Here is a 24,294-nt window from a genome sequence, read left to right as displayed (position 1 = left end):
CTGCAGAAAACAAAAAAAATTGAACAACAACAAAAACTGGAAATGTTGCTGGAGACGGGCTTATTTAAAATGCAAACTGATTGTCTGCCAGCAGGAGGCGCTTTTAGAGTGATAAAACTAGCGGTTTCTCCAGTAATGGCTGTAATCAAAGCAGCTCCACTCATGAACGCTACTTTATCAGATCAAATGAAAATGCCATCGAAACTTTTCTGAAGACAGTCAATTCCCTTCAGAGATACATTCATATAAAACACCCGCGCCGTGTTATGATTTTGAAACGTGCAGTGCTCATGTTTATTCAACGAAGTCAAACGCCACAAATAAATCAATGTATGGGAAACTGGTAATGTATATCGAAATATCGGAAAAAATCATATCAATCATATCACCGTTATTGAAAAAAATAATATCGCGATACATATTGATATTGAATTATTGACTATTACTAATCGCGATACATATTGATATTGAATTATTGTCCAGCCCTACTATTACTATTAAAAAACAGTGCTGCAAATACACGAATGATATGAAAAATGTCTCTGTCAGCTGTCCACAGGCCTAAACCAGTCAAGAAACAAGCAAAAACACACTTAGCAAAATAATGTTTGATTATCATCAACAAAATCCCTGAAATGACTGCGTTATAATTCGAGCTGCGTTTTGACACAAATTTTACGATTCGATTTCCAATGTGATTCATTTGATTTTCGCTTATTCTGGATATATAGTACATGACGTATACAGTATACACGTACACAGTACATGACAATTTTTCTCCCCCCAAAAAAACAAACTAATGCTAATGTAAAATATTCATGAGAGTCAGTAGGTACTACATTACTATAATATTGACAGTTAACATTAACTGATTTATATACACGCTTAAATTACACTACATTTTATAATAAGTTTAAGTACACTAATTTTTTATAATAATAAAGTTACAATTACAATAATATTTCTACTCCAATTAGTTTTTTGAAACAAACATTTAAATAGTGGCTGTCATAAAAATTGACGGATTTATTCAAACAAATTAAACATTGAAGAACAGTAAAAAAATTATAATAAATGTTATATAGAGCTTATATTTAGCAAAATGCTCTCTCTAGCATTCATTTTTCTAGCTGACTAACAAGTTTTTGGTCACCGAATATGTTGTAAATGTGACGTTACGTGACATTGTTTATAAGCCGTTTTATTGACACCTTTCCGTGTTTGAAACACTGATTGGGCAATTACATGAGAATGGATGCGGATTTTGGTAAGCTGTACTCTTTCTTTTAACATACCTTAGGATGATCATTCATGTTTATTTTGTGCTGTTAATAGTTAAAGCAGAGGAGATGATCAGTACACGCGTGTTTCGCGCTGCCGCTTCTCTTGAACTGAAGCGCTACAACGATCTGTCACTCCAGCACCAAAACAGCATTTATTGTTTGAATATTGTAATAAAATGGTTAAGAATTTTAAATTTGAGACTTTGTTTCATATCAGAAGTAACAAAGTACAAATCTTTTTGCGAGTTTTTGGATGCAATGAGCGCTACAATGTTCTGTTCGTTAACTGAAAACAGGTCAGCCCTAGTTATAATTTAGTCAATATCGCACAATAAAATTCTTGGTGTCCGCTGCTAAAAACGACTAGTTCAAGCTAACATTTATAACAAGCATAACATCGCGTTCGGTTACAGCAGTCAGCTCGGTAAAGCTCTCTCCAAGATCATTCTGTGTTCCCATTATACTTGATTTGTAAATACATGTCTATGATTTTTCAAAAAGGACTTTATCTTCTTGCCGGAGTTTAATGTTTTGTTACTTGCTACCGGATGTCTGCGAGAACAAAACACGGGCGTAGAAAAGACTATAAACTAAATCTTCACTCTGGGCGACTAAATGATGTCTAATATTAGCCAATGGCTAATAAATTCTCAGATTTTACTCATCAGTGTGTGAGTTGGATGCTGAGTACAAGCTTAGCACAGATATATTTTCATTCGCCAAACACTCTGACTGAGCGCTTCAGAGTTTCTCTCGCCGTCAAGCGATCTTTGATATTTTTCATTCATTTGAATGGATGCGCAGCGCACCTGTGTTTGTGTATTTGTCGTAATGTGTTTCTAGTGTGAAGGCGCACGACTCTCCGTCGCTTTCTCTCACTGTGAGCAAAGAGCGAGAGCAAGCGGAAAAAAACTTCACTGGTATCGGATCGGAATCAGTATCGGCCAATACCAAACCCTAGGTATCGGAATCGGTATCGGAGGCAAAAGAGGCGGATCGGAGCATCCCTAGTTATATGTTTACATGTCTTCAATCCCCGCCCCTTGCTCTTACTATAGCTGAACTTTTTCGGTTCGCCTGCCTCCGATCCACAACGCAGGGCTGGACAAAATGATGCAAGATGCCTCTGAGCCAGGTCAACCTCGGAGACCAGCGTCGAGTGCAGCCGAGTTGTATATTCCGGTGAGCGCTGCTCATAAATAATGGAAGGAAAAAGCTCTGGCTGAAAATAACCGGCGCAGAAACTCTGCATTAATTGATGTTTGCTAAAAAATGACTGCAGAATGCAACGTATGTAAAGGCTGCCTGGGGCACAGTTTATTAATAAGCTGGACCCCCCTCTACAAGATAAACTGAGCCGCACTGAGTGAGACAGCTATATAAAAAGATATGAGCGCGCAATCAGAAAACCTGTGCGCGGCACAAATGTAAAGCACCGACTCAGACATGAAACAAAGCCAGTGTTCTCGACTGAGGAAATATTCAGTCCTGTCTCATTCTTTTCTATCAACACACCAAGCCCATGTTGTCACATATTTCTAGCCTTGTAAAAAAGCAAAAACCCAACACAGGCAGCATCATGCTAAAGGCAGACTGCCTGCAAGATAATGCTGATGGAAAAAAAGAGACTTGCGCAATATGTTTATTTTGGAAAGAAGCTTCTATGACAAAACTACTACATACTATGTTAACATTAAATCTTATGTGTGGTTGCTTGGTTGGTTTTGTTTGTTGCTCTTTCCAAAAGATAAAAAAATGCGCAACGAGCCATCAACACATACTCTGAAGAAATGATACGGTTTTCTGCTGACCGTTAAAGTTTAGAAAGATGAATCTGACTACAATAGGTTGAGATTTTTACACCTGTAATCCTTTTTCCTACAGAAATCGGTTTTCACAGCAGGGACTGCTTACTACATACTAAAACAATATTTATTTTTTTGTAACGTATTTTAAAACAAACAAATCTCTTTGGTCAATGTGTATCTTTACGTACACATTAACATAACATTCAGTCAGAAAGCGAAGTGGATTAAAAGAACTGATTCATGAGATTAATGTTTGTGAATCATATAACCCTGAAGCAAATGCATCAAAAGACCTTCTATATATTATCTTTGAATTATTTCAGTTTTTAATATCATCATACTCATCTGAAACCGCAAAATCTTGGGTAAAACGATTTCTATTTCCATGGCAGTGTAAATCAATGGTTCATCGGAACAGATTTGGAAAAATGTTAGCATTACATCACTTGCTTGCCAATGGATCCTCTGCAGTGAATGGGTGCCGTCAGAATGAGAGTCCAAACAGCTGATTAAAACTAGGGCTGTGTGATTAATCGAAATAATCATAAAATCACGATTTGAGCTTGCGCGATTTCTAAATCACTTTATAGCATGATTTTCCACGCCCCCGACCTCCCCGCAGTATGCTATCTGAACCAATCAGAATGCAGCGCGCCTAAACGGAGCACGAGAACAGAACAGACCGGGTGGGCATACAAACGTAACGCCAGGTCCACACACTCCGTCTGTGGTGCGTATTTTTTCCACACCCATGTTAATGGATCAGAGCATTCACACTGCACGCGATTGCGGTCCGGCAGTGCGCTCCAGGAGCAGTGCGTCTGCAGCAGTCATGCTGCTATCGTTTCCGCACGGAGTCTATAGGCCCGGGTATACTTCATTCTCTGTTTTCCGTTCCATCTCGTGCACAGCCGCGTCCGCACAGCTTTCAAAGTATACTCAACCGCGGATGAGTGCGGACGAGCTCGACACAGGCGCAAATCTATTTCTGCTGTGCTGCACGCACTGAATTAAATTGACAGCGTATTATTCGCGGTAAAAATATAAACAAGGCAATAATAGATGGCACTCGAGGTGGTAGTTAAACAAAGTTACATTTATTGAGTTTAAACGTGAATGTGTCTATGAAAGATTGTATTACTGTACTGTGATAAAAGAGAATCACAATGCTGAAAAAGCATTTTCAGAAACAACGTTTGGATTTGAAATCAAAATAATGGATAAATGTTGTGTTTGTGGTAAACAGCCGCGGATCAGGAGCGGACTGCAAACGCGTCCTGTGTGAAAGCAAAATTAGTCCTTACTGCTTCTGCATTGCATACACATACTGTATACGCACTGCAGACGGAGTACGTGTGAACTTGGCGCAACAAATCTAGTTCAACATCTGAGGCAACACCACAAAGAGCTCTATGACCAATGCACGGCAAAAAAAAAATCCCTGGACATGGTGTAACATTTTGTTACACCTTTACTTAGTGATTATTTTGCCTTATGTCTGTTCTAGAGACATGCTACAGCTTTTTGATAAAGCTCTAATTGGTTTTCTTTTGGAAATATGTTTTAAATTCACACTGAATGCATTAATGACTGTAAAGCATGTCTGTGTGTGTCAAAATCGTGATTAAAATCGAAATCGCAATATTGATCAAAATCGCGATAGGTTTTTTTTGTCCATATCGCACAGCCCTAATTAAAACATCACAATAATCCATGAGTAATTCACACGACTCCAGTGAAGCAAAAAGCTGTTTGTTTGTAATAAACAAATCTTTCATTTAGCTGTTTTTAACTTCAAATCACTGCTTTAAAAGACATTAACTAATGGACTGGGTTTGTTTGGATTACTTGTGATGCTCTCATTCTGACGGCACCCATTCACTGCACAGGACTCATTGAACAAGTGATGTACTGCTAAATTTCTCTGAATCTATTCCGATGAAGAAATAAACTCATTTTGGATGGTCCAATGCTGATTTTCTTTTTTGGGTGAACAATTCCTTTCAAATTTTTAAAATAAGAGAAAAAAGAGACCTCAATTCAACTTAAGATATTTCTTGTGACTCAACCCTTCAACAACTGTTTTTTTCTCAGATGAACCAGGGTTCCCACTGTTTTGAAAAACATCAATAAATGAGGTAGCCTCTCTCTAGATACAAGCAAAATATCAAAATCTTTAAACTGCATGGACATTTTTTAATGATTTTTTCTGGTTATGCAAAGCTCTTATTTTATAATTTTTTTTAAATTATATTAATTGGGCAAAATCTGTAAAAATATTTTTGAATAAATCACAAACAACTGGAAAAGTTATGGGGCCTTTGAATATTATTATGGATTATTTTATGGAGCCATAAAATTACTGTGCTGGAAACACTGTAATAATCACAGTGGCAACTGAACCGTAATCTAAGCAACCACAGGGTCAAGAGAAGTGATGGAGCAAATCAGTGACATTGAGTTTGAACTGGGAGAGCGAAACACTCACTGTTTTCTGCTTTTTGGTCACTCCCGGACTCGAAGTAATGAGCTAAGTTTGGCTTGAGAAAGTCTGTATGTTTGAAAGCCGACCACCAGGGGGTCTCGGAGCACACACATAAACTTAAACGTGCGCACATACATATACACACACACACACACACACACACACGCACACACACACAAACTTTCACTCACCCGCTCTCCAGACCGTGGCCTCTTCTTGGGTCGTGTGGGCAGCGTGTCCTCCTTTGGATTTGTGTCGATTGCCCAGTACGAACCCTAAAAACAGGATGAGGATGGAATATTAGTCCCAAAGCAAGTCATCATACTCTAAAATAGTGGTCAACTTAAAGCCATTCAATAAAACTTTGATGAAAAGCAAAGCACGATAATCAGCAGGGTTCTGCAATCAGATACTGGGCGCATTCGCCGTCAAACACATACAACTTTTAGTTCATCAAAGTTTCAGCAGGCTCATTTGTAAGCCCATCACGTCGGGAGAACGTATATGTTGAGGTGCGAAGAAGTTGGGTCTTTTGCTATAGCCGTTTCTTGCGCTCGCTCGCTCTCTCGCGTCGCATTTCTCCTGAGCCTTGGCAGAGGCAGGTAAAATGTTAAGCCCTCCTGAAGCCCCTCTTCCTCAGCCGCAGGTTTATCGATTGCTCCTGTTCAGGGCTGGACACAGTGGATTTGGATTTCTGGTCAGGTCTGAGCTCTGATAATCAGGCAGAAAATAGCACACCTTGGATTGGGGCTGCTGGTATCCAAGCACCCAAGACCCTGGCTGAATAATTTATCTTTGCATTCTTCCTGTTTAATTTATTTTTCAATAGTGCTGCTCTTCCCAGAAGCTAAAGGCAACCCTGGCCACGAAGTTAGGCAAAAAGAAAAAGAAATTAACCTCCAGGCTTGGGTTTTATTTTAAAATATTTCATATTATATGAGATAAGATCTCAATTGTCCAGAGAGGGTGCGATCAAGACCTTCAAAATTACTTGTGCACAGCTCATGTGTGCACCTAAGCAAGGAGAATAATTGAAAATCACCAAAGGATTTGTCTAGACAGCATGCTTCAGGTTCCTCAAGCGTTCGGCCTCCAAAGACATATTGATAAAATGATGTAAATTTCTGCATTTAAACAGCAATACGGCACAGGTTAGAAGCTACGGAATGGCAATGAGTAGGGTTGGGCATTGTTAGAAATTTTCCGGTTCCGATTCCAGTTTTGCCTAACGATTCCAGTTCCGATTCTGGTTCCATTTAAATGAACTATTATTATTATTTTTTTTACTATTTTACCTTCATTGAATGTAGTGTTGCTGGAAGGTAGTAAGTAATGTTGAGTAATGCTAGTCCATCAATCACATGTGCTTCAAAGTTGATGTTTTTTACACTATCAATAACATTTTGCTTTTCAAGCAGGAATAAACTGGTTGGCCAAATAGTCCCTTGAGGGCTAAGACACTTATTCATTTCCCTAAATGAATGAAATATTAACTGTTATACTTATAACCATGTGTACACACACTCCATAAAGCCCCTATTTTACAAATAATAATGCAGTCAGGAGATGGTGTGATGCAATGAGTGGTTTCCACATTTTTAAACTGCATGAAAATAAATATTTTCTATCACTATGTTTATCACTCTTGAAATGACATGTACACTAAATAATCTAACCCTCATACTTGCATAACAATAGCAGACTATTTATTTAGTGGTTCAAGTTGAAGTCAGTATGTATATTAATGACAATATGGGACAAATATAATGTAATTTAGGGGCGGCAGGAGCTGCGTGCTGCCGGTACGTGTACAGTGAGACAAAACAATGTGCACAGTTATCAAAGACGCGAGTGCGCATACACTCGTGGAAAACGATGTGTTCGGCAGTTAAAGACGCGGCCCAGTGCGTCTGTGGAGTGCGCGTCATGGGAAGCAATGTGCTCAGTAATTAAAGAGGCAGGGCGGCGTTTCTGTTATTTAGTTTGTGACATCCTTTACGGGAAACGCAGGTGCAAGGCTGCTCACAGCGCTTGGTCACGTGTCGCACCAGAACCGTTTTCGGAACCAAAACATAGAAATAGCTCATGGTTCCGGTTCTTTTCAAAAAACAGAATCGGTTCTTGGTTCCCAACCCTAGCAATGAGCAAAGCTCCTGTGCCCGAACGGTTTTTCGAAGCCTCCCTACCTTAAGAAAAGTTCTCATTATCCCTGTTTTAATACACGGCTGTTGCAGCCATTTGTTAGCTAAGTGTGATGACAGCTCCAAAACAATCTGACCAATCGCAACGCTCACAGCATGATCACACCTTGCTTTAACATGCCATTTTTTGGCCTTGAAAGCAGTGTACTAAAACCAGCCTAATGAGAGGATGTGACACAATTAACATTAATCAAATGGTAAACCAGGCATTCAAATTTCACTTTTTAGCAGTCAACCAAAGTCAGACATTATAGTCATTATTTAATCTTCAATTTTAATAAGAGCCTCATCTAATTTTACATTCTTAAAAGGTACATACGTACACACATACATTTTCCACTCAGAACAAAATGGAAATGGTCGACCAAAGAAGTTGAGTGCACGTGCTCAGCGTCATATCCAGAGGTTGTTTTTGGGAAATAGACGTATTAGTGCTGCCAGCATTGCTGCAGGGGTTGAAGGGGTGGGGGGGTCAGCCTGTCAGTGCTCCGACCATACGCCGCATATATATATACATACATACATACATACATACACACACACACACAATAAATAAAAATTACATATTACATATTAAAAAGCTACAGCATTACCCACAATGACATGCAGCACTCAAGTCAAGCACTGTAACGTGATACTTAAAATTCGGACAGTTTTAACTTGCCACTGATTACCCGGGAATACGCATGATGTATCATTAGAGAGCGACGTGTGTAGCAAAAACGTCAAAAGCATATCCCGACATTCAGAGAATAAATCATCACACTGTACATATTATCTATTCTATGCAAATTAATAAACAGCGCATGGCACTTGAGTTGAGAGGTGCGCTGATGTGAAAGGGTCTTCAGTTTCTTTATAAATTCTAATGTAGCATGAGTATGTTAAATGCTAAAGGTAAAGAGTGCTCCCACACAATAAACAGACTAGATAAGTACAGCTACTCTCAAATAGTTTAACAAATGGTGAAACATGATCTTCACCTTGCATCACCATTTACGCATTATATTCCAGCATTAGACCATCAGAGTGCATAACATGCACGACAATTTCCCTGTAACAAACATCCTAGTGTTCTTTATTTCAATTTAAATAACCATGTTCCTGTAATTGATGCAGTGACGATGAAGGACAGCTGAAGGTGACTGAGAACGCTGGCAGTCTGTTACACCTAGCAGATGTAATTTAAATGAAAACTACTGCAAGACACTTTCACTGTGGAAGGGGGGGCTGAGTAGCGTTCCTTTTAATTAGCTGAAAAATCTTGAAAAACCGAAAGCCCTTGGGAGGGGAGTATCTGTAAGCTGCATCACAATCCCTGGAGAGAAAGCAATGTTTAAAGAAATCCATGAAAGGAGAGTTTACATGAATCTGAAATATAGGGCAATACAATAAGATTGTGTCGAGGTTACTTGTTTAGATAAACTCAGCTGAACCCCAAAATTAAAAGCCATAAAAAAAATGCACTAAAGAACATCAATACACCTCCCTTAACAATGACCATCGCAAATCAAGTATTACATTTTTCTAAATTAAGTAGTAACATTTAATAGCACTTTACATGTATTCACTTAGTAGACGTTTTATAGTATTACATACTATTGTTCAAAAGTTTAGGGTTGGCAAGATTTGTATTAAACTGATCAATAGTGACAGTAAAGACTGAAGGATCATGTGACAATGAAGTCTGGAAAAATGTCTATATTATTATATATTTTAACACATTAAAATAGAAGAGAGTTCATTTAAATTGTAACATTTCACAAGATTACTGTTCTTCATTTTTAAGCAAATAAATGCAGCCTTTGTGAACATAAGAAACTTCTTTCAAAACTACAAATATATAAATATGCATGTGCTGGGTGTTGCAGTGGCTTAATGTTAAACGCCTTCTAATTGAAATTTCCATTCCAATGGAAAAAAATCAGTAAGACAGTCTCAACGCAGGCTAGACTTCTCCGACCAGAAGTCTAACTCAAGGGCATATGCGATTGTATCTGCCCCAAAGTTCAGCCTTGCTCATTCTCAGCAGCTGTTGCGGATCACAAAGGTGAAGTGAACAATCGTTTTTGCCATCTCTGAGAAGCACGCCTCAGTTACTATCTCGCACAAACAGCAGGCTTCATATTCCTGCTGTATTACAATATTGATGGAACATATCAAGAGAGCCCTGCGCAGCTTTGAAGTTCTCCTTCCAGGGGGAAGGGCTGTGTGGAAGGAGGCAAATTCCAAATTGAACATTAGGGATGCAAGCATGTTGGCCGTGCATTCGGAATAGAATCCATCCAGCGATAGATTATTTTGTATTTAGTGGAGCACATCCCAGGAGTGTCAATATCAGAGGATTACAGCAAAACATGAAATTAGCATTCAGTCCCCATCCCCTGCATGCCTCGGCTCTTCTCTTTATGTTGCGCTGTGAGCGTATGTGCGTGAACGCGCTCACACAAGATGGCTGAGGATACAGAGAAATGAGTGTGTGTTTTGGCGGCGGTTCTTTATGGAAGAAAAAAAAACAGGTTAACTGGGGTCCATCGATGCTGTATTGATGCACTGACAACATTGTATATATTTCAGAAAATAAACACGTGTTATCAGATGTGCATGCTTATTTTGAGATGTATATCGCTCTGCACTCTGGCCTAAACGTGAATCAGTCTTGGCTGTTTTTGCTCTGGTGGGCCGGGCTTGCGGTACGCCAACTGAGGAGAAGCAGGTGGTGGTCTTCCCCCCTCTCGTGCAGTAAGTGCCGGGCTGAAGTACCTTATCCTCTCCCCGAGAGAGCTCCGGAAAGCGCTTTTAAAACGTTACTGCGAGTGCTCGCTCTCATCCATTTTCACAAGGATACGTATGCATTTTTTAACGGCCGAATCTGCTCTAGAAGCGGCATTTTGTATTTAGCGAATGTACAAAACCTGCATTTCTTAATAAAACAGCACTACACATGGAGGAAAAAGAGAACGCTTACCTTTCCCGGGTCATCTTTGGAACGAGGCACTTTGAGAAAACACTTGTTCAACGAGAGATTGTGCCGTATTGAGTTCTGTAGGAGGAAAGGGAGAAAGAGAAGTGTTTAGGTTGTTTATAGGTTAATGAGACTCCCGCATGATATTACACTACAAAAGTACCTAAAACCCTCATTTACATGCAGCCTATAGCGCGCTGTCAGACGGCGGCGTAGCAATCGCGAGCATGTAGGGTCCCTGCAAATAAAAGAATATGAATAAAACACTGGGGCATTATAACCCAGAGCCTGCGTCATCTTTTCTGCACTATGCAAAGCAACCGGGCCAGAGAAATATATTAAAGAGATTCATCTTGCTGCAGACGACAGCCTCCAAAAAAAAATTGCAGGACGATTAGGACGATTGCAGAATATTGAGACTCCTAAACTCAATAATAAAAACCCCTGACTCAACTATTTTTAACTACACAGAGATTTTTCATAACTTCTGAGATTCCCACATGTGTCCGAATGCACTGAGACTGATGTGACAAAGAAAAAATCCTATACATGAAGGATGTCCTGAGGTTAATTTGAAAAAAAAAAAAAAAAGAGATCCAGTTTAATAGCATAGTAATTAATTAATCATCCCGTTCCTCAGGGGGAAATTAATTATGCAAATTATTTTTTTTAAACTTACACAATTCTTTAATGAGCAAAAGGTAATTTTGCAGCATGTGAGGGATGAATCAGCAGGAGGCGGCTTGAACGCACATCATGCCTTAATGCTTGGTGCATTCCAGCTGGAGCTCAGCCAGCCACTTGGCTTAAGACACTAGAAATGCACAGGTTTTGAAATCATTTGACCAAATTGTATTGACAGATGGCTGTGATATAAAAGCTCTGAGATCTTCGCATGAGCTGGTCTGGTGTGGAACGAGCCTACCACGAGAAAAACGCTCACGAGAGAGGCGATTAGATGAAAATGCTAAACAAACACACAGTCTAGGTTAATATGTGATGAATTTGTGAAATATCTACCGTATAACATCTAATGAGGGCAATAACGGGCCGTTTCCACTGGGCCGATCAGGGATGACTGTAGGTGTGTTTTAGATGTTTAACAGCAGACCGAAGGGAACGACACGTCAAGGTAAGGGAGTCTCCGACTGCGTCAGCAGTACTGAAACCATTAGTGGCAATAAAGGTGAGCTCTCCAGAACAGTTGAACCTGATAGTTCATGAGATGCATGCATAAAAACAAAGGCGGGTCAGAGCAGTTTATAACCCGTCGTTGAACCCGCTGCATCTGTCCACAGACCCTAATCTTGTAGAGCGTTAAAACTTCAGCAGCAACAGCAACTCTAGACACTGCAATATCCAAGGTCAGTCACGCAGACAAAAAAAACAACAACAACGTCAATTACTTAAGCCTGCTCTGCAATAGCAATGTGCAATTTGGCCATTTTGAATGCCTGAATACTTGACAGATAAAACAGAAAGGTAAGTTGAAGAGGGCAGATGAAGCAAAATTTTTTTATTATTATTATAAATATGCATCAGATGGACATGCTTCAGCTCATGAGTTTCACAATCTGCACAGAATCGCTGAATAGATGAAACGGATCACTTTCTTGTTCAAAGCAATGATTCTGTGTCCACCTTCTATCAGGTTAGGTGGCAACTAGCTAAGTGGACATGCAGGTCAGACAGGCAGGTCTCTTTCCTTGGCTGTCATGCTCTTGCTTTCGTCCTCCACTGCTTTAACCTCCCTCTCTATTCTCTGTCTCCCCCGCTTTCTCTGCTGGGGGCTGGAGGGTTCAAGGCTGGCTCAGCAGGGCTCCTGCAGACAGACACGGCTAATAAGCACTACTGCACCAGTCCAGTCTGTCTCCAACTCTCTATCAGGGGAACTAAACAGGAGAACCGCAGGGCCAGCTGCCATTCTGACACACTGAGTTTGTGTGTGTGTGTGTGTGTGTGTGTGTGTGTGTGTGTGTGTGTGAGTGAGTGAGTGAGTGAGTGAGTGAGTGAGTGAGTGAGTGAGAAAGAGAGAGAGAGAGAGAGAGAGAGAGAGATGTACTAATTACTACTTGTAGCAGTAGTACTGTTGTGCAATTATTATAATCTTTAATATTTTTCTTGTTTTGTTTGTGTACACATGTACTTATTTACTTAATTATTTTACAGATCTTTTCTTGTTTTGTTTATGTATTATATAATCGTTTAGTGAGAGAGAGAGAAAGAGAGAGAGAGAGAGAGAGAGAGAGAAAGGAATGACCAAAAGAAGTCACGGTGTGACAGCTTATGAGTGTAAAAGCCCACTCTTTATCAGATGGACATTGTACAGTGAAATCTACCAAATCCAATGCATATTATGAACATTAGCAGCATGCCATACATGATCAACAGGGTTTTGCTATAAAACATCCTTTAAGTGATTTTTTCCTTTTAATATATTAAGACCTCTACATTATATCACATATATAATAGATATTCTAATATAAATACTTAAATAATAAATATATGCATTTCACATTTCATACAATGGTATAAATAACAATTATTATTAACATATTAATAATGAAAAATATAAGATTTCTTATTAGATGACATTTTATTACAAATATTTAAATGATAAATATATGCATTCCATATTTTATATACAAATACAAAGTCCTACATAATTTATGACATGCATGTTTATAATATTGAATGATAAAATAAAAATATACTAATACTAACATTAACAACAATAACAATAATAGTAAATGACTAAATATGGCACTGCTGTAATAAAATATTTTAATTTAATATTTATTTTATTTACTATTTACTAAATAGACAATTACATTTAAAATCAAATCATTTTTCAACAACAACAAAGTTTACTTTTTACAATATAATAAATTCCTAAAATATAAAAAACGCCTTCCATTTTTCTCCATGAATCATGTATTCCACATGGGTTGCAAATGCTTTTTCATGTTGACGATATGATTATTCATGACAACATGAAGTGCTACTATGCCTTATATCTTTGCACACTTAAGGTAGGACATGTAACCTGTCTAAATTCAGCAGAGAGGCCTGCTTGTCAGTGAACTACATAAGAAACACCCATTTTTTGACCCTGCCTTCAACCTGGAAAATGAGTTTTACTTTTTGATGACTTGTGTCTGTCTTATATATCACTACATGTTAACAGGCAAGTTCTGTCTGACAGCATCTTTACACGCACATGTAAAACCAATGGTTAGCAGGTCACAACATAACTTGAACATAACAAAGGACTTCTAGAGTGTAAAAATATTCCACAACACATGAAATGATGAGCAGCTAACACTGCTGAATGTCTTGTGCTTGATTGCATAGATTACAGCTGGAGCTCAGAAGCACCGCAGTGCAGTGAAGTGATGAAGAGGAGGAGGAAGAGAGCTGTAGGAGTCATCGAGGATGAGGAGCTACATTAAAAGAGCCAGACACTGAGCTCTGTGGGAGTGCCTGTCCATTACTGTCTCAGGGGGATGAGATGTTCCACAGCGGGAGCGCTCACTTGTAACCCCCCGTGCAAACGGGCAGCACACCCATCTGCCCACTCTCCCCTGGCCTCTCACCCACCTCTCCCAACATGACAGAAGGGCAGGCAGGGGAAAGTGGGTCAGGCTGACCTCCTTGTCCCGAGTATCAAGCGCTCCGGGTGAGTCAAAGGGACAGGCCGTGTCGCAGCGGAGTTCTTCATCAAGGACGTACCGCAGTTCCCCGCCTGCTCAGCCCAGGGAGCCCAGGTTACAGCAGAACCATCCCATCAGTGCCGGCAAATCCAGCCTGACATCCTCACTCCACATACCACGACACAGAGGGAGACTTTAAATTATGGGGGGTTGGCCAGGAAACTGATGATGACTTGATTACAAGATAAAACACATTTTATCATCAAAAGGTCTCAATGTAAAGGCCCTCTATATAGCAGAGCAGCTATATGCATCCAATTCATGTCAGGCTATTATTGTGCTGTAACTGAAAAGCTTAACATATGAACAATACAATAAAATATGCGAGGTGTGCGAAAATGACGAAAATAAAAAAAAACATCTCGATATTTTCTGGAATTTTGTCAATAATGATAATTAGACAATATTTTGCCGAGTGGGTTATTTTGCTGGTATTTTGGCAGGTTTAAGTTCAAATTTATTTTTATCTATTATGGGCATTTTTACGTTTATAAGGCCATTTTTCTAACCTAATCAAATGTATGCATCATCTTGTGCATCAAATTCTTAAATTTAATCAAGAAATTCAAATAGTAATACACTATAGGGCTGTTGCCAATCAAATAAAATTTGTGCTTGCAATATAGAGGTGGCACAGAAACTGCATCTGAAGTGCCATTTAGATGCATTCACACAGTCTGTATAATGCAGGACATGAACGCATTTAACCTGCAGTTGCAAATGCATAAATAATGTTCTGATGTTACAGAAAAGGTGGCAAGTCACTGCATGAATGAGTCATTGAGTCATTCATTCCACCAATTCGTTCAAACAGCTGATTGATTCAGTAATGAAACACCATCGTGTGTTGCTCAGAGATGCAAAACAGTTCTGCTTTGGCTTTGATTGGAACTATTTACATTGACAAAATAGTGCAAAAACAGGAACTGTTGTGTCTAACTTTTGGTTTATTGTACTGTTTTATAAAAATCAATATCACATTTGCAATCATGCTGATATTTGGAGAAAAAAAACTACTGTTCGTGTGATATTGACTATCAGATGATATAAATATAAAAGGCATACAAAAGTATATGAATTTATCTTGAATTTTGGGGTAATTCTAAATGTATTTTAATAGATTAAGTCATGCAGTGAAAGTGTGAACTCTAAATGCGCACACGCAGTAGTCTGACCTGCATCTCACGTGTACTGTATGCTAGAACAGTGGTTCCCAACCCTGGTCCTGGAGGCACCCCAACACTGCACATTTTGCATGTCTCCTTTCTCTGACACACCAGTTTCAGATCTTGGAGTCTCTACTAATGAGCTGATGACCTGAATCAGGTGTGTTTGATTAAGGAGACATGCAAAACGTGCAGTGTTGGGGTACCTCCAGGACCAGGGTTAGGAACCACTGCGCTAGCACTCTCTGGGTGTTTTTGCGATATACTCGACAATGTCAAATCGCATATCGTTTAAACAACAATTACGATATTATCATAGATGATATATATAGCACATCCCTAATATGCAGTATGCTTACTGTAAAAATAAACTATTCCACATTATGGGCATAGGCCTATTTTACTGAAAATAATATTATCCTCAGAAATCTTCTATTCATAAAGGAATGTTACATTAAGCTACTATGATTTCGTTCCTAAAGAAGCATTTCAAAATTGTATTATACAAAAATAATATAGGTTTAAGTTTTATAAAGAAAATTTTAGGGATGCACGATATATCGGCCACCATATCGGTATCGGCCAAAATTTTCATATCGGTGCATCCCTAGAAAATTTCTTTTAACTTGAAAAAAAAATCTTCTCCTTAAGACACAAAACAACTGGGTATATGGAATATGTGTATGACTTTAGCTTAAATTGTTAATTAGGGTATATGTGTCTAGCCACCAGTAAAGCCATTTTCAGCACAAAGCTGTACTATCATGTGAAAGGTGTGAGGGAAAATAAAGAGCAAAGTTGACTGATCAAACGAGACAAAAAGTAGCGTTTCAATACTCCAGGGCACGGAGGACATCCCAAACACAGCCTGGAATTCCCAGCATTCCTGCTTATACACGGTGTCACTTCTGTGCAGTGTACCCGTTCCCACCCATCCCATACAGTATTTTGTTTTTTCTCTCTCAAATACATTCAATATCTTTGACATATGGGCTTTTCCGCAAACCACGCTCAAGTTCCCTCAGCCACTGCAGTTCCTGACAAGCCCTTTGCAAACACAGAGACGTACACAGGCATTTCTTAAGCCTGCAATATCTCTACACACATTAGGGAATGTAGCACGTTGGCAGACTGTGTTTGTAATGGGTGTGGGAAGATGCTGGAGCTGGTTTTTTCATGTACGTGGTAAGAGGAGGCACAAACGGTGCTCTTAACTGGATTCGGGGTGGAACACACCATCCAGCTCGCAGACTAAACCTGTGAAAGTATCCACCACCTTTGACAGACAAGCCATGCGACTGCTGCCTGGAACTGGATGCAGTGAGGTTTTAATCCACTTAGAGCATGGAGAATCCCTCACCCTCGGCCACAGAGATGAGGACAGCATGACTGAGTGTGAGAGAGGCAGGAGCTGATAAGGCGCTAAGATGTGGGGGGCCCTTGTTAAATGAGTAACGGGAAGGCATAATACTGGAGCTGTACCTGAACTCTGGCACTGTTTACACCTGGTATTACCATCAGTTTCAGGTGATCCTAGCACAAAAAGACACTAAGTACAATAAATATTAAGCACTATACAGATTGGCATACAAAATAAGTCTTGCCAATGTAACGGTATGGTTCAAATTGACTGTTGTTTTTTTTTAAAGCCACAAATGTGTGGAAAAAAAAAAGTTTTAGCACTTCTGGAAAAATTACTATTTACAATACAAATGCAATGTTTCATGGTTTTCTGCCTACTTCTTTATGTAATTTTTCTTTAGACTTTTTTACAACGCTATATATTTTTAATGATTAATCATATATGAAATATTTTCCAATTAAATATTCACAATTTTATGTCACTGCAAAGTAACAATTTACGGTTTTAAAGTTCCATCTAGGGATATGCCGGTATCAAATTTTCATGTTGCATAATTATTCACGGTATTTAGAAGTGCACACAATAACAATATCGTGCATACTCATTACCGTGATATATCGCATTACCGAATACCGGCACAAGTCTAGTTCCATCACCTTTGTTTAATGGTTAATTTTACACATACAAATTCATATTTAAAATGTATAGGTTTTCTAAATTAACACTAATTATGAACAAATACTGTAAAACAAGATTAATTGTTAGTTCAGGATAACTTGTGCACTAACCAGTTGAACCTAATTGTAAATTATTATGAATATTTATGTAATTTTATAAATAAACATTTTAAATTTCAATCCCCTAAATTGCTAGCATTGTTAATGCAATTCACACTTTTTTTTTTTTTTTTAAATAAAATTACATTTAGCACTGACCACCTGAGTGCTACATTTTACACTAATTCACCAGATGAAAATTAATACCAGACAAACAACCTTTAAAAGTTAAAGGTTTTTCATGGAATCACCAATGCCAATAAAAAGCTTTCACTTTTAAGAGTGTAAATAGGCTGTGATACCCAAGTATGTTCCACATATATCCGTTTTATGAAGAAAAAAAAGATGAAGTTATTTTTCATTTAAACGGCTGACAATCACTTGAGAAAACACACCAATGCTGAGCAAAACGGCATTTCTAACTTCAGCTTCAAGACAAACAGCCCACAATCGAGCAGCAGTGGACGACTAGTTTAACGATTTCTCAACTTCATTTTTCAAGGACTTCAAAGGTATTTGATCTCTTTTCTCTTGGCATCTAGTAGCAGTGTGTTGGCATGCAGCGTTTTTAAAGCCCATTCCTTCTCTGATCTTTACTCGCTTATACGTAGTTTTAATAAAACATGAAGATTTTGCTAGCTGCAGCAAAAATGAATGCCAAGGTGAAAACCACAATAAACATAAAGAGCCCCATTACACCGAGATCTGAATAGCTTGCATCGAGAACAAGTTGAGAAGCGGCACGGTCAATACAAGCATGATGTAATGCCGGGTGCAGTGTACTCGGTGAAGTATTGCGATAATTAAAATTTGCAGATGCTGTACAAAGTAATATAACACCTTGGGGAACTAACTAATTCGGAGTTTAAATTAAACCCATCTTTCATGTAAAGTATGTTAATTTATAAGACTAATAATACACGAGTACCATGGTAAGTGAGCCCTGAACAGATACTAGACAATGCATGCATGATCACACTGGCTCTTTTTTTTTTTTTTTTTAGAATTTTTTCATCTTGACCAAATTAGCAAAGAATCTGAGGAAGCCTTGAGGACGGAGCCAGTGACTATGTCAAATATCAAGTGCAAGTCTCTGTATTTCTTTGAAAGACACAGGAGTGCTGATTAAATAAATAAATAGCCTTAATAACCCCTTTGAGCATCTTGAGAGTCTGGCTACATGATCTTCTTATATAAAAAGAGGTGAAAGAGGCAATGAAAGTCTTCCAAATGGACTTCCTCCTCTACATAAGAGCGCAGATGTAGCTCTGTCACAAACACTTCGCAAGGCTTTGCAAACTAAACTGTGAAAAGTTTTCAATAGAAATAAAAAATCAGTCTCCAACTGTATGACCGGGGTTCAAAAAGAGACAAGAGAGGACTATTCATTCAGATTTTCTTTCCGAGTTAGGCTGGCTTTGTCACCCAAGGTGCTTTTAAAGCAAACAGAGCTTTAAGACGGGAGTCATTTCATATGACCTGACCTCTCTCTGGAGATTTCAAAACCCTCTGTATCGTTTCCTACATGTGTTCAAGGCTGCAGTACTTACTATAGATTAACAGCAGAAAGTCCAATTTAAAACAGCAGCCATTTAATAAGGATGTTTTGGAAATTCACTGGTGTAATTCTGACTAATAGGTCAAAAAAACTTATAAAAAGGCACTTGTCTGGAGTTTTTAATCAATGTCCTGTAAAGCTGCACTTTTAGCAAGGCATGTTCATACTTCAATGTTGAAAGCCTAACAAAAGAGCTTTTTCCTCAATTTTCTAACAACCTTGAAGAACACCAAATTCCACAGAATCCTGCCTTGCTCTGGTTTAGAGAGAAGACATTCAGAGGATTAGCTTGATTGAATTCTTCTGCTCTCTGTAGAGATCGGTAGACAAAACAAAGAAACATGTCCTTCCACATCAATTGCAGCTAGACACTCGCCCATGAAACGGGACACAGTTAACAACCCATAATGTAATGCATTTCCTTCATTATGCAAACCAGATATGGGTGAAGAGATTGGATCATGAAAAATGGGCATTACACACCAGAATGAGGCCAGGTGGTTGGAATTGACATATATGGATTTATTTAAGACCAGGAACATGCTTTAAGAATTTAAAGTAAAATTTAAAATTACAAATTAAATTAAAATTTAAAATTAAAATTTTAAGAACAAATAATTTTTACTTCATGTTGACAAAGCAAATGTTCACTAAAATCACTTAAAAATAATACATAATATAATATATATAATATTTCCATTAGAAATGAAAAAGCGAATTTCAGAGAGATTAAAGCCTGGGGCGTGGCAAATTTAGGGCCTTCCTGTCTCTATTAAATGTGTTATGGCAAAAGTAAAATCAAAGTCAGTAAGTACTATGTGCAAAAGCATCATATCCAGTTGACCAGTTTTCAAGTGCAATCTTTGTCCTACTGGTCTGAGTAGGGTTGTGTATCGTTTGAATTTTATTAATTCCGATTCCGATTCTGCTTATCGATTCCAATTCTTTTCGATTCCCAGTTTCGATTCCAATGTGATTAAATAATGATATCAAACATTTATCCTGTGTCTCTTTTTTGCAAACTATCTATTGGAGCTGAATACCATGAACAAAAATCAACAGGCTACATAAAAACTGGACTCTTTAAGAGCTGTTTGTGTGCAAAATAGAACTGAATGATTCTGGAGTTTTTTTTTTCCCCAATGGAAGTTGTGGTTCTCTCATGATTCTGAAGAAAAAACATAAGACAACTAAACAAATTCATAAAGATGAATGATTCAATGACTCACTTAAGATGTACTTGTTTCATTACTGGATGAATCAGCGTTCTTGAACGAATCTCTTGTATGATTCAAAGACAAATACATTTTAACAGCCCCTTTTCGCCACCTACTGGCGTAACAATTAGTGGTCGACCGATATTCATTTTTTTGACAGCCGATGCCGATATCTTGGAAAGCAGGGTGGTCGATGGCCGATATAAAGCCGATATAATAGTATTTATTTAAATTAATATTTAAGAAATTTGAAATCATTTGAAAATGGATTAAAAAAATAATTTGTAGAATAAACATACTTATACTTTAGATGACAGTATTTTTCACAAATAAATAAATATTTAATAAAAAATATAATAAAAAAAGGAAGTAAACACTGTAACCAACAGGGCACTCAGTATTCTGGGAAGTTTGTGTGCATTGGGAATCATATTTTTTCAAATAAAGCCATGGTAACACTGATTTTACATACAGCACACAGTAAAAATGACATTTATATGGCAGTGGGCAAATGCATAAAGCGCAGCATAATTTGAAATCAGAAGTTTGTCGATCGCGCGTTTCCAGTGAAGCTGAACTCTCCTCCTGTCAGCATTCAACTCACACGGATCGACCGTCACGCAGAGAACACGCGATCATGCAGGATACAAATGCACACTTCACAAGATCTCACAACTGGATCAGACTAAGTTTGCAAGGTTTGTGAAATTAAATGTTCATTAGTCATTCAAAGATTTGTTTAAATGATATAAATGCATATTTGCTGAATGCTGACGGCAAACAAGAAAGTATTATAATGTTTGCCTTTCTATTACTAATAATATTAAAGCAATCGTTATAATACTTTGTGTATACATATTAATTCCTTTAACAGTTCTATCTGATTATTAGACAGACTTCTATCCGTATTTAGACAGAACTGTTAACGGCAACAGCGAACAAGAGGGAGAATGTGAGCACTGTGTGCTCGGGCGTTGCCACTCTCAGCACCGTCAAAATAAAAGTCCCGCCTCGAACGCATCGGCCAAACAGGAAAACTTATCGGCCAATGCCGATATATCGGCCATGGCGATATATCGGTCGACCACTAGTAACAATGTAATCGATAAATCTTCATTTGAAGTGTGAATAGAATCACGTTGGTGTTTGAATCGTGTTCACGATCTTTAACGATCTATTAAATTAAAGTGCTTTGTCATGTTGGTGGTGACACCTCTCTTGCAACATGTTTAGCTATCACAGATATTATACTTAGCTTTTTTAGCTTCTGATCGCAAATGTAGCCAAACTTTGGAGTGCTTAGATTAGCGAGCAAGGTCCTGGCAGGAATCTGTCCTCACAGATGAAGAAAAAAAAAAGCGCATAGGAATCGATAGGCGGAATCGAAATTTTTATTTGACAACAAGTATCCGATTCCGATTCCAAACCCTAGGTCTGAGTTATGCTAACACTTTTGTCCTGACCTGGACCCATTATGTAATGCTATGGCTTGTTACCAACTACTAATTTTACAGAAGCACAGTAATCGAATATGTTCCCTTGCTGTAATTTGAACCAAAAGTTGAATAAATACTCCCAAAACAAGTGCAGAGTGAGAATGCCAGCAAGGTTTTTGTTGTGAGATTTAAAAAATCAAATTTATACAATGTACACTACAATTCAAAAGTTTGGAATCAGTACTTTATTTAGAAGGAATTTTTATTAAGCAATGATGCAATAAATGAATCCAAAATGACAGTAAAGAGGTTTGACGGACTTCAAATAAACGCTATTTTTTGCATCTCACATGTTTTCAACATTGATAATAATAAATGTTTTTTCTGAGCACCAAATGACCAAAATTGAATGATTTCTGATATAGTGACTCTAAACATTTGGACAATATTGTAAATAATCAGCTAACTTCCTCTATGAAATTCCCTGCTGCCAAAAATAAATTACACACATGCATTCTCATTTCCCAACATGAATAATGTTCTTTGCTTCAGGTTCTGATGCAAGTGATCTGGACATAATGTACATCTTTCTATAACACATAACTCTAGAACAAGAGGTAAGAAACGTCTCACAAAAGCACAAAAGAATTTTACACCACAATAAAAACATTTCTAAATAGGCAAGTAATCCAGTAACGCCAAACTGGTGGTGGTACATAACACAAAAGCCATGTGTATTAGTCCAGTAAAAATCAGGAATATCTCACCGAGGCAGACAGAGAACTTAGCACTTATGTGTGGCATAGCTGCGTTGAGTTTTAAAGAGAGAGCTCTTTCCTCCGCTCTGCTCAGAGGAGCCGCAGAAGGTTATGAAAGATTGCAAAGCAAAGAGACGTCTCCCAGTTTATCCTCCCTGAAAGCCTTCGTGTGCTCTCAGTTCCAGATGAGCGATCTGATGAGAGCCATTTGTCAGGCCCTCCTCTTAATTATCAGCCGGCTCAGAGCGGCATCCTGCAACAGCCACTGACAATGGCACTTTGGGCCTTATTCAGCACTGCCTCAAAACTGCTGTCAGACAGAGACACAGGGAAAAATAAAAAAGAAAGAAACCGTGTTTGTCTAAGAGTGGGGTGAAAGCTACTCGGCATACTGAGTTCAAAACACTTGTGCATTACTTCTTGTCTATTATATAAGCGGAAGGTACAGCTGTCGCCTTTCCGTGACACACGGATTGGTGGGAAGAGAAAAATCATGTAAATGTTATAATTTAGGTCCATGCCAACAGATAAAACACAGGGTTAAGGGGCTGCGTGGGAGAAGTCCCTTTATAATCAGGGCTATGAGGAAGAAAATGAGAAGACAGTTGTGCAGAGAGCAGATGATATTAATGCTGGGGGGGAGTGGGGGGATTGGTTTGTGGTTAGCTTCAAACAGCGTTTAAAAACTGCAAGTGGTTAGTGAGCAGTCTGTCCAATTTGTGGTATTTTAAGGGTTGTTTACTACCTTTTTAAATAAAGAGACACTATATTATTTTATATATAGCCTAGTAAGTAAGGACTTATGTAATTTAAAATATCTCCTGAAGGTCTGTCATACACTTTTTACAGTTTACAATATGCAAAGAACTACCAAAAATCAGCTCTTTCTACAAACACAACACTGCACGAAAACTTCAGGTTTTTCTCTTGTTAAAACGTTAAAACAAACAGACACTCATAAATCATGTGAGTGAAATCAGGGTAATGGGTGATCATTCAGAAATGATTCTAATATGCTGATTTGGTGTTCAAGTACCATTTCTTATTATCAATGTTGAAAACAGTTGTGCTGCTTAATAATCTGTAAAAACCGTGATATATATTTCTCAGAATATTTTGATAAATAGACGGTTTAAAAGAACAGCATTTGAAATACTAACCTTTTGTACCATTATAACAATCTTGTATTAGGCCTACATTATGAAAATCATTATAAATGAATGTCACTATTGATCATTTTAATGCATTCCTGTTGAAAAAAAATCCTAACCCTTACTGACCCCAAACTTTTGAACTGTAGAGTACCTCTGATGTAAAAAAAAGAGAGGAAAACCATATACCAATTTCATATTGTGACAAATGTATTGCAATATCACATAGTATCTTTTTTTTTTATCTCCACTTCTAGTATGCTCCAAATATAAAAAAAAAAACTCAAATATTCACTGGTGCTTTAGATTTAACAGCTAACAAAATGGGAACAGGACTGAATATGTGAAGGTCACCAGCAAACCCTGAGTTTGGAACGGCCACTGCGCACAAGTGGCGGATGAAGCGCTGAGAGA

At 38.2% G+C, this 24,294-nt stretch overlaps 1 protein-coding gene across 3 annotated transcripts in view; it reads right to left on the bottom strand.

Annotated features, from left to right (window-relative positions):
- The window catches only part of LOC107691352 (forkhead box protein J3), a 136,001-nt gene that overhangs the window by 34,276 nt on the left and 77,431 nt on the right, over positions 1-24,294 (bottom strand). For all 3 annotated transcript variants that reach the window (XM_016489916.1, XM_016489918.1, XM_016489917.1), the window contains exons 3-4: positions 10,746-10,820; positions 5,768-5,851 (exon numbers count right to left, since the gene is read on the bottom strand). In XM_016489916.1, coding sequence (XP_016345402.1) covers positions 5,768-5,851; positions 10,746-10,820 — 159 coding nt within the window. The remainder of the gene's footprint in view (positions 1-5,767; positions 5,852-10,745; positions 10,821-24,294) is intronic.

The sequence above is a fragment of the Sinocyclocheilus anshuiensis genome, unplaced genomic scaffold (genome assembly GCF_001515605.1).
Source record: "Sinocyclocheilus anshuiensis isolate Anshui unplaced genomic scaffold, SAMN03320099.WGS_v1.1 scaffold1154, whole genome shotgun sequence".
NCBI lineage: Eukaryota > Metazoa > Chordata > Actinopteri > Cypriniformes > Cyprinidae > Sinocyclocheilus > Sinocyclocheilus anshuiensis.
The sequence above is the reverse complement of the archived record's forward strand: the minus strand, read 5'-3'. Positions and strand labels throughout refer to the sequence as shown.